Source organism: Eubalaena glacialis, chromosome 3 (assembly GCF_028564815.1).
Source record: "Eubalaena glacialis isolate mEubGla1 chromosome 3, mEubGla1.1.hap2.+ XY, whole genome shotgun sequence".
Lineage (NCBI taxonomy): Eukaryota > Metazoa > Chordata > Mammalia > Artiodactyla > Balaenidae > Eubalaena > Eubalaena glacialis.
In genome coordinates this window covers 148,907,587-148,919,075 of record NC_083718.1, presented here as the reverse complement: position 1 = coordinate 148,919,075, position 11,489 = coordinate 148,907,587, and the positions used below count along the sequence as shown (strand labels likewise).

The 11,489-nt window shown below is 54.0% G+C and overlaps 1 protein-coding gene and 1 long non-coding RNA gene across 2 annotated transcripts; one reads left to right on the top strand and one right to left on the bottom strand.

The window, feature by feature from the left end:
- The first annotated feature begins 518 nt into the window (after positions 1-518).
- TMEM61 (transmembrane protein 61) lies at positions 519-10,846 on the top strand. Its single transcript, XM_061184174.1, has 3 exons — positions 519-1,150; positions 5,097-5,446; positions 10,414-10,846. Exons 1-3 carry the CDS (start codon positions 1,136-1,138, stop codon positions 10,688-10,690), a joined length of 642 nt encoding a protein of 213 aa, XP_061040157.1. The 5' UTR covers positions 519-1,135; the 3' UTR covers positions 10,691-10,846.
- On the bottom strand, positions 1,240-2,244 carry LOC133087308 (uncharacterized). The gene is made up of 3 exons (XR_009700388.1): positions 2,159-2,244; positions 1,512-1,655; positions 1,240-1,426 (listed from the first exon to the last, which is right to left on the bottom strand). It is a non-coding gene; the product is annotated as an uncharacterized LOC133087308 (long non-coding RNA).
- Positions 10,847-11,489: the final 643 nt, after the last annotated feature.

The following is an 11,489-nucleotide window of genomic DNA, read 5'->3' as shown; positions in this document are numbered from 1 at the left end:
CAGCTTAACTCATTCAATCCCTGAAGACCTGTGAGTTGGGGTCCTCAGCCCTCCTTTGACACAGGAGGGAGTAGGTTCAGAGAGGTTAAGGTCACACAGGAGGTGGGAGGCCCTGCTCTCAAGCCCCCCTCTCCTGGCCTCTCACTGCCTGGGTCAGTGACTTTGCTCGTTTAGAGGCTGGGGAAGCACTTAAATGCCTTCTGTTATTTCGGAGAATGCCTTCCTCCCGGGAAAGTAAGGGCCTGGAGGGCCCGGGAGGCCTTGCTGTCGGATTGACTGCTGTGAGAAGAAAAAGCCAGTTGTCAAGGAGTATGCGGTAAACAGTCAAGTAACTTTCCTTCCTTGGGCCTCAGTTTCCCTTCCTATAAAATGGGAGTGAGGAGGCCTGTGCTTCACAGCCCTCTCAGACTGAGTGCTGATGGCTCTCAGAGGAGTTCGTGTCCGGTTCCCAAGCCCGCCCCCGTGGAGTAGTGGGGGCGGGATGGCCCCAAGGACTGCGGGTTCCCGACAGTTCCAGGGAGGTTCCGGTTAAGAGCTCCCCCCGCGCTGGGAAACCCCGACCTCCGCCAGCCCAGGTCGCGCTGTCGCTTTAAGGTCGGGCGCGGCACCTGGAGCCGCGCCACCCTGGAGTCTCCGCAGGCCCTACGGCCGCGAGGACGCAGATCCGAGGAGAGGTGGGGCAGGCCGCGCCCTGAGCCCGAGCCCAGGGTCCCGGCCGCAGTCGGCCAAGCCCGAAGCGTGGGCGGGAGCCAGGGGGTGACCATCACCGGAGTCGACAGCGAAGCCGGACTCCACGCGCCCCTCGGCGCCCCCGCCCGGTGTCCGAGCCCCTGCGCGGTGAAGCGGGCTCGGCACCGCTCCCACCGGGTTTGGGCGGCGATCGGACGGGACGGACGGCGGCGGACGAGACGCCCTGGACCAGACCCGGAGCCGGACCGTAGCGCTTCTGCGGGCTCGGAGAGCTGGGCTGGGGGACGGTCGCCGGGCCGCCCCTAACGCCGGGCGCCCCCTGCAGATCGGAGAGACCGCCCTTCCCAGGTTCGCTCTGCCCACGGGCGCGACAGCCATCATGCCTTCACCTCCGCTCGTCTCGCCAGGCTCCCCGCTCCGGGACCACGCCTGACCCTGCAGCGCGATGGCTGCGCGCAAGGTGGGTATAAGCTTCCTTCTCTCCCCGCCCTTGGGAGCATCTCGGCTCCTCCTAATCCAACCCCGCCTGGACCCCTTCCCTTCACCTTGACCTCAGTGGCTTGGTGGGCAGAGTCTGGACATGCAAGTCTCCTCCAAACTGTGTTCTAACTTGTTGGGTGGCCTTGGGCCATGGCGCTCAGAGCCTCAGTTTACCCGGGGTTACACGAAGATGGTTTGGAACACTTCTTGTTCAGATGGTTTAGTTCTTCACAGAAAACTGGCACCTAAAGTTCCCCTGTTGGTAGCAAGGATAGTACGATATTATTTGTGCCCATTTTACAAAGGAGGGAACTGAGGCATGGAGAATCTAGGTAACTTACCCAGTGTCAGAGCCAGGATCCATCCTCTCTGTCAAGCTGTGTCACTGTTTGCCATCTTGCCATCTCATCTTCACAACTTGCTCCCCCCTGGGAGGCAGGAATTTGAGCTCAGAGATGTTGGGCCGCCTGATCAAGATCACAGAGCTAACAGATAGAGTGGCTATAGTCAGAGGCAGTGATAACTCTGGCTGGTGGGAGGTGGGGTGGCAGCAGCAGAAAGGCTTCTGGGAGGAGGTGTATTTGGCATGGGTCTTGAAGGGGGGGGTGTGAAATGAGGGTCCTGAATGGGAACAGAGGGCTCCCCAGGAGCAGCAGGTGTAGAGGACCCCAGGAGTTTGGGTGCATGGGTGGAGGGGATATGAGGGAGCTGGAAGGAGGGGGCCAGCCTGGCAGCCTGACTGAGTGCCAGATTGGGAGTGGGACTTCGCTGGGATTAGAGAAGTTTCCTCCCTGCCCCGGGCTGGGGTTATGCCCTCCAGGGCAGGGAGCCCTTTCTTCCTCCCCCGTTAGGGTCCAGGGTACACTACTGTGAAGGGTGAGTAAACTGCCTGAAGACCACGTCTCTGAAATGGGCCAGGGGAATCTAGGGCAGGACACCTTTCCCATAAGCCATCAGAGCCCCGATCTGTAAAAATAATGAAAACCACCTCACAACAGAACAGGCTGTCCTTCATCCAGCGGGCGTTGACACCTTCCATCTCCCGGGGGTGGTAGGTCATCGTGTGCTCTGCCTGCCCATGGTGGATCCACATGGAGGGAGGGAGACTCACACAGAAGGAGATGACACAACATCCAGTGAGAACGTGCTAAGGGGAATTCCAGGGGCTTGTCTGAGGTCTGGGAGCATTTGAGTCAGGAAAGAGGGCAGAGCATTTTAGAAAGTGGGATCTGCCTGAGCTGAAGATTTACAAATGCATCTATTCAGGGCACGGTCTCAACTTCATATACTGAAAAATACAGTTGGATCTAGCTGTGCACACACAGGGATTTGAGTCAGACTAGACCTGGTTCAAATTTGGCACTGACCTTGGACAAGCTGTCACCCTCGCAGCTCCAGTGTCCTCAGGACATAATGCTGTTGTAGGATTAAGATGGCGGATACCTGTAAAGTGCTTGATGTGGTTCCCAGCGCCTGTAAATGCCCAGTACACATCTGCTGCCGCCATCATCAGCTACGCAGGCCAAGGGAGGACTGGAAAGGAAGCATTCACTTGCAGATCATGCTCATCTCTGTGGGGCAGCATTGATGATGATTTGTATTTTGCATTTTTATTCTCTTCTGTGGTTTTCTCCTTTTCTCCACAATGAGGAACTATTGCTTTTATAGGAATTTAAAAGCATCGTGTTACCTTACTCAGGAGTGAGTTCTGCAAGGGTTGAGACACACAGCTGTATACAGCTTTGGGCAAAGTCCCTCACCTTTCTGGGCTCAGTCTCCCCATTTGCAAAACAGGAATTTCTTTCCCTGCCCTGACCACCCACCTCAGTTGTGGTGAGTCAGATGAGATTCCAGGTATGAAGCGGAACTGTCAAGTGCCATAATATACAGGCAAAGGGTTACCGTTATTGATTTGCTGTGTTTTTTTTTTTTCCCCCCAAGCTGATTTCTCCAGCTTTTCCTTCTGACAGCCTCTCCTCGCTGTCTGACTTTGGAAAGAGTGTAGTCAGGTTCTTTTTCTCTCCCCCAGAAAATGCCTTGAGCTGGAGACAGGAGGCCTTGCCCCATAGACAAATTCACAGGAAGAGAATTGAAGGTAATTTACAAGTGGCATTTTTCTATATGCTTCTGGTGGCCTGGAGGCTCAGAAAGATTGGGGTCCACTCCTCGAGCATTACATGCATACATTCTCTCTTTCTCTCTCACATGCATACGCACACACATACACACACACGTTTTTAAACACATCTGGGAACATGCCCTTTTGAAATCTAAAGTCTCACCTACTAGATCTTGAACTGCCATGCTCCTCAGCTCCCGGAGGAGTGTGCCTTTGAATGGCTGCACAGCAGGGCATCATTTGATGCACCACATTAGGCTGGGCAAGTCCCCATTTGTAAGGCTGACGATTGAAGTCTTCCTAAGGTCTGTGAGTTCCCCAGTCCCCTCCTTCACTGGCTCCACTTTTGGAAGAGGAGAGGGGGGCCTCTGTAAGTTCTGCTAGCAGCCTGCTAGAGAGCCTGCCCTTTGTACGGATGAGGAGACAGGCCCGGAGCAGTTGAGAGGCTTACCCCAGGACACGGCTGGTGAGCTGTAACGTGGGGAGTAAAACCAGGCTCCGAGGCTGGGTGCTGTAGCAGCTGGAATCTTGTGTTCCCTCCCCACTCCCAGCCCCTCCCAACTGAGAGAGGGGCTTTTCACACAACAAGGTTTATTCAACAACACTCTTTCTCATTTAGGAGAATTTCTTCAACAAATGTTTATAGAGCAGCTACTATGTGCTAGGCACTGGGGGATATAGCAGTGAACAGGGCCTATACAGACCCTGCCCCCAGGAAGCTTGCTGTCTGGTGAGGACAATATGCAAAGGAGAAACCAAACAGACAGGATAAAAGCTTGGTCCAAGAAGGCCCAGGGGACTCCAAGTTTAAAGTGTCCCCAGCGAAGGCTTCTCAGGTGAGGGCCGAGCTGAGCTGGGAGGGGAGATACGAGCAAGTTACCAGGCAGAGGGAACAGCATGTACAGCAGCCTAGAGGTTGGCTTTGGGGACAGCCCCTTCCTGTCTGTATAATCTGGAGCCAGGGTTCCTCCCAGTTATTTTTTTTTCCCTTGGCATTTTGTCTTTGCCTCATTGAGATAACACTGTGCACATAATTTGGCAAACTAAGTTGAAAAAGGTCAGATATCATAAGCATTTACCCCATTGTTAAACATTTGTGCTGAGCTTTTTAAAAAATGAGTCATGAATATTCCGTCTAGAGTTTATGCCATGGTTTCCTCACCCTTTCCCTATAGTTGGACATTTAGGCTCTTTCCAAATTACAACCATTAAAAATAAGGCCACGGTGAACATCTTTTTGCACAAAGTTTTGCTTTGTGTCGTGAATTTCAACTTCAGGCTTCTCAGTGCCCCTTTCCCACTAGCTCCTTTACCCACCCCCAGTTTCAATGTCTTCCTCTGTCAAATGGAGATAAGAGTATTGACCTTTCGAGACTGTGACCAGGGTGAAGTGAGGCAATGCGTAACCAGCAAGCCTCTCTCCTGGCAGGCCTGGCGGACCCCACAGCGTTCACTCTTCTCCCTCCCAGCCTGCAGTGGGGAGTCTCATACACACCAGGCTGATGAGGCCTCTGAGTCCGGGGGTAGTCCTGGAGTGAACCCAGCCACACTTACTGAGCTCCTACCGGGTCCCAGGTGTGGTGCTAGGAACTTGAGACACATTACTTGTGGCCTTCAAAACAACCCTGCAAAGTTGGGAGCATCATCTCCATTTCACAGATGAGGAAACTAAGGCACAGAGAAGTCAAATGACCCCTCTGAGGTTGCACAGTGACCTCAGGCAGAGGAGGACTAAAATCCAGTCTCTGGTACCCAGCAGGCCTCTCACGGGGCCCGTTTCCTCTTCTCTCTCCTTCTCGGTGTCCAGACGTGTGACAGGGGCCGCGTGGCCTCCACCCTGTGCTACTGCGTGACGGTCAGCGGCATGGTGGTTCTGGTGGCCGGGACACTCTGCTTCGCCTGGTGGAGTGAAGAAGATGCAGGTGCCCAGCCCAGCCAGTCGGCTCTGCCCACAGGACGCCCTGAGCCTGAGGCCCCTGGTCCCCTGCTCAGGTCGGTCAGCTTCCTCTGCTGCGGTGCAGGTGGCCTGCTGCTGCTCTTCAGCCTGCTGTGGTCTGTCAAGGCCAGCACCAAGGGGCCGCCTCGATGGGACCCATATCGCTTCTCCAGAGACCTGTACTACCTCACTGTGGAGCCCTTGGAGAAGGAGAGCTGCAGGTCAGCAGGGCTGGGTGGAGGCCACAGGTGGGGCACTGTCACATCATCATGCATTTGCTCAGCAAACTTTCATGGGGTTTCTCCTCTGGACCAGGCCTTACCTATGCCCTGGGGTCTTGGAGGCTGATCAGCACTCCTGGAAGAGTTTAAAGTCCCTCGACAGAGGCAGACTTTGACAAATCAGAGTAGTTAAAGCTGTGAAAGAGGACAGACATGGTTCTGTGGGGACATGGAGAAATCCAAGAAGGCTTCTTGGAGGAGGTGGCAGCAGAGCTCAGCATACAATAGTAGCAAATGCCTGTATAGTACTTAAATGAGATGATGTATATGAAGAACTCAGCCCAGAGCCTGGGACACAGTAGGTGCACAACAAATGTCAACTTCTCCTCAAGTAGATAAGGTGGAGAGAAGCGTTTTAGGCAAGCAGAAGATCATGTACAAAGGCCCATGGGTGAGGTGGGGAATGGAGACAAAACCTTGCATTTGGACAATATTTCTCATCTTTTTTTTCATTATCATTCCCTCTAAGGAGACTTTTTAGGCATTTTTTTCTTCATCCTCCCCCATGAAATGTTAATACCACAGATATACTACATACTTGGTCTGTATGTATATTTGTGCTTTATACGTAAACACAGTATCAGCAAGAGTCCAAGAACCAATTTTTGCCCTGTTGACAATGCATGTATCTTACATGCTCTTATGTACTTACTCATTCACCAAGTATCAGCTGGGCCGGCATATCAGGGGCCTGCATACATCTTCCCCAGTCTAACCTACCTGCAAGGTAAGAATTACTGTTGTCCTTTACAGAAAAAGAGGGTGAGGGTTGTACAGCTAGAAAGTAGCAGAGCCTGCTGGCTGTGAAGTGTGCATTCCCCCACACCACTCTGTAAGCACTGGATTTGCATGTACTAAGGGCTAAGCCAGATATCTGGGAACTGGCCTCGGACTTGGACACCCTTCTTCCCTTAGTTAGAGGGAAAAATGCATTCTGAGTTAAAGAAAGTAACAGATTAGTCCCTGCTACTGGCCTGTGACTCCTTGAGGTCACAGACAATAAAGTATTGAACAGAGGCCCCTTAGTCCAATGGTCAGGCCTTAATTTGACTATTAGAGGGAAGGGCAGGGCCCTGGGGTCTCTTCACTTCTCAGATGAGAAACCTGGGTCTCAGAGAGACCAGTGACCTACCTGGTCACACAGTCAGTTAATGGTCAGTTGGAACCAGACCAGGCCTCGGGGTGCTCTGGACTGGAGCCTGTCCCTCCCCGCCCAGCCTGGCCTGAGCACAGAAGGTAAATGTTGTCTGTAGACACAGCCGTGTTGACCCAACAGGGCCCCGGGACACAGCTGCATCTGTCAGGTGGGGCCGCTTGGCCTTCATTCCCAGCCGGGCCAGGGGGGAACCTACCCAGGAGGCTGTGGGGCGCTCATGGCCCATCAGGTTCAGAGACCAGGTCTTAGATTCAGAGCTGGGGTGGCTGGATGTTGGAGAGGCTGCTTCTGCTAATAGCTCTTTCTTGTCCCTGGAGCTGAGCCACCCTGGCCCTCCTGCTGACAGCCCAGCATCTGGGCCCCATGGGGAGGCCACTCAGCTGTCCCTGCCCCCAGGGGCCTTGCTCTCTGCAGGTAACTCTAGGTTAGAGACAAAGGCCTTCTAGGCTGATGACTTGGGCAGGTCCATTTCTCTCTTGGGGCCTCAGTTTCCTCATTTATTCATCTACTTATTCTTTCCTGCATTTCACCAACATTTACTGAGTACCTAACTACGCAGGGCGCTGACAATGCAGCAGTGGATGAAACGGACAAAACCCCTCCTCTCAGGGGCTCCCATCTTAAGTGTGAGCCCTAAATGAGGTGCCTGGATGGGAGGCCTCCTGGGAACCCCCCCACGCCTCAGTGAGTACAGCAGAAAAAGCGTGGGTCTAGTCAGACACGAGGCTTTCAGTGTCTGCTCTTTCTTTTCTAAGCTCTGTATTCTTGAGCCTGTTACTTAGACTCTCTGAGCCCTGTCTAGTTCTTCCCCTGTCAATCCTGGAATTTTCCCTAGGATTGCTGTTAGGCTCAGATGAGATGATAGATGGGGAGGTGTATTCACTGCAAAGTTTGCTGTTCTTCCTGCGCTTTCATTTTATGATGTACTCTCATGCCTCCTGATTTGAGCCTTACTGCTTATGAGGCAGTGTAAGGATTAGATCCATTTTTCAGATGAGAAAGCTGAGGTGTGGAGAGATTAGGGGTCAGGGTTGGGGGAGGTGTGATGGGTGGAGTTGGCTTGGGTTTTGCTAGCAGACAGAGCTGGGGCTTTGCCGCTTCGTTGAAGTGCGGCCTCCACTCACCTGTGCAATGGCTGAGGGCTGCTACCCCCAGGCTTGTCATGAATGTGAAATAAGATTAGAGAGCTTGAGTGTTGGGCATATAGTGTTTCATCCCTGGTCCCTGTCCCCTTTCCCTACTGTGTTTGCTTAACTCAGCTGAATAGTGGAAGAGCTGGTGCCAGGCTCAGATCTCATGTCCCCACTAGGCTCCAGAGAGTGGGGTGAGCCCCAGCCTCGGTGGAGCTTCCTGTGCATGGGGACCACAGTGGCCAGCCCGCCCCACACAGCTGCAGGGGGCCACCTCCAGAATACACCACAAATGGGCCTGCCCCTGAAGTGTGCAATATGGTCACCCTGAACTTCATGTTCCCCAAGTTTCCAGCCTTCTGGACCATGACTCTGGCAACCTGGGGCTGGGTGGGCCCAGCTGGCTAGGTGAGGTGGCATGAGGGCTACTGCACCTCTGCCCTCTAAGCAAACTTCCTGCTGTGGTCTGATCTCACCTGGCAGCTGTGCCCTGCCCTGCCAGCTGTTACCTGCTGGAGCGGCCCCAGGCATACGCAAAACCTGCCTCATGTCTCTGGGGCTTGGAGAAGTAGGGAGCAGCAGGGGCGTGGCTGGGAGGTGAGCAGGGCAGGAGATGTGGGGTTCTGGAAGCCTAATCACCCATATTTTCCTGAGCGTTGTCAAAGCATTTTCCATTTTTCCCTCTCCCTGAATCTACAAAATGGGAATTGTTATCCTCATTTTATAGATGAGGAGAAAGAGGCTCAGAGAGGCTGTGAACATAGCCTAGGTCACACAGCAATTGAACCTAGTTTGCCTGCCTCCAGGAGCAATATTCTTTGCCTGCCCTCACCTCAAAGGACGCTGGGAGTCAGAGGCGGGTGAGACCCCTTATCTGATTTCTCAGCTGCAGGGCTCCTGGGCTCCGGAGGAGGAGGGTCTGTGAGAGAAGTTTGCAAAAGCACTGGAAGGGGAGCCCAGCTTGGGCTCTTGGCTGGTGCCCTCCATCAGACTGGCACACAGCCTGCTCCATGACCTTGGTCATGTGGTCCCAGTGGGCTGCTCTTAGGGCTGTGGTGGGCGTGGGCTGAGAAGATACGTTGCCCATAGAAGGGCGATGTCCACGGGGGTGATGGGTGCTTACCTGAGGGGCAGCAAATTCCTGGCACAGCTGCTCCATCACCACTGGAGCGAAGACCCCTCCACCACCTGTCTGTCCTCTGGCCAGCCTCCTGCCATCGGCCTTCCCCTGTCTAGACAGGCTGGTATGGATTGAACTAATTTGCTGCTGGCTCCAAACTGATGGCCTTGGGCAAGTGACAGCCTCTCTGAGCCTGTGTGGCGCCTGCCAGCAGGAGATCTGTGATAACTTTTGTTACCCACACCCCTGCCTCATGGAGACCTTTGAGATTTTGTTACCAGCTCCCATTTATGGAGCATGTGCTAAGTGTCCCTGTATTACCTCATTTAATCTTCACACGGTCCTGTGAGGTAGATGCCCTTATTGTCCCCATTTACAGATGGCGAAACTGGGGCCTAGGTTAATAGAGTTACTGACCCATGATCTCCCACAGAGAATGTGGCTGAGCAGGGAGGAGAACCAGCCAGTGCCGACTCATAGCCAGCCCTCGAGCCACTTGGGGTGGGAGGGGACCTCCAAGGTCACCTAGTCAACCTCCGTATCTGGCAGTATCTTCCCAAAGCAGAAGCAGTCCAGACAGAGGATCAGTGACCCTCCCACCCTCAAGGTCCCGGGAGGGGAAGGAGCCCTGACTCCCCAGAGGTGATCCCCCAGGGCCCTGGGAGGACCGAGGGCCAGACTCATTCCCATCAGCATTGGTGTGGCTGGGATGCAAGTGACCGGGTCTCTACCTCAAGTCCCTCCAGGGTGGTTCATGTGGGGGAGGTGGGGGAAAGTCACAGGAAAGCCAAGCTCTTTAGAGATAGGTAGGGTTGACTGGGTAGATAGTGAGTTCTCCGTCTCTGGAGGTATGCAAGCAGAGGTGATCACTTGATGGACTTACCATATCAGGGCCTCAAGCATCCAGATGGGCAGGGGAATTGAGGTCTCACATCCTGCCCTGAGCATCCACAACTCCAGATTGTGTAAGGGAGATGATTACAGTAAGCTGGAAGTCTTTCTCCCCATCGATCATCACTCAGTCTTTCAACAAACATCCCCAAGCATCAATCCCTGGACACCCAAAGTCAGTCCCTGCCCTAGGGGACAACCGGCTGGGGTCAAGGCAGTGACAGAAGGGAGAGCACTGTGGGGACCCAGAGCAGGGAGTGGGAGCTTTGCTAGGGGAGGTCAGGAGAGCTCCCCGGAGGAGACTCAAAGGACAAGTGGGGACTGACCAGCAGGGAAGGGGTGAGGGAAGTGGGAAGGACTTTCCCTGCAGAGAGAACTGAGGAGACAGAGGGTGTGGTGAGCCCATGTGGGGAACTAACTGTATGGAGAACTAACTATAGCACAGGGAGGGTGGAGTCGGGGGAGCTGAGGTTGGCAGGGGCTGGCTGATGTCAAGCTTCAGCTGTGTCTATGGGGCCCTGGGGAGCCTACAGCCTTCCTCGCTCTCTTCCTGGCGTGCAGTAGGGTTTTGCCCCACCCCCTGCTCACAGCCTCTCTTCTGTCCCTGTAGGACCCCAGAGGCGGTTGCCATCCCCACTTACGAGGAGGCCGTGCACTGCCGACTGGCTGAGGGGCCCCTGACACCACCTGCATACCCCGTGGAGGAAGACCCAGAGCGCAGTACCTCAGGGGGTGCCCTGCTTGGGGCCCAGCCCCCCTTGCCTCCGCCCAGCTACGAGGGCCTCATCCTCACTGACGGTGGCATCTCTGGAGAGACAACACCTGGGGCTGCATGCTCCCGCCCAGGCCCGGTTCAGACTGCAGGGGAGGAAGTTGAAGGCTTCTAGCAGGCCTGGAAGCCAGAAACAAATGATGGGCTTCTTCTAGTGTCTAGTACAGTGCCTGGTACACAGCAGGCACTCAACAAATGTTTGTTGCTGAATGCTGTTTTATTTTTCTATTGCCGTGTAACAAATGGCTTGAAATAAATCCATTTCATTATCTCTCATGATTCTATGGATCACCTGGGCCCAGCTGGGTGGTTCTTCTGCCCCACGTGACATTGGTGGGGCTGTAGTCTTCGGGGCCCAGCTGGGCCGGCACGCCCAAGATAGCACACTCACGTGGCTGGCAGTTAGTGCTGGCTGTCAGCTGGGAAATGTTCTTGTGCCAATGAGAAAATTGGGGCCCAGAGGCAGAGCCAGGACTGGCCCAAGGGAACACACTGAGTTTATAACCAAAAGAACATGGACTCTGAATTCAGACCACCAGTGCCTGGGTTCCACCAGGTACCAGCTGGTGAGTGACCTTGGACAAGTGACTTTAACCGCTCTCTGCCTCAGTTTCCTCATCTGTAAAATGGGAATTGGGAATTACAAAGGCATCAGCCCCTACCTTAGAGAGCTGAGTTTCAAGGATTAAATGAGATGATAACAGCTGACATTATGAGATCACACTGACCCTGCAGGCTCAGTGCTAAGCATCAAACAATAAATGCAGACTTCTTAGCACAGAGGCTGGTGTCTCTTAAGTATGCAGTGATTGTTAGATTTTGTTAGTAAAGGTAACCCCCTCCACCAGGTGCCTCTGCTTCTATACCTCCTGTGACAGGGAGCTCGATACCTCTTCTTATATTCCAGATAGGCA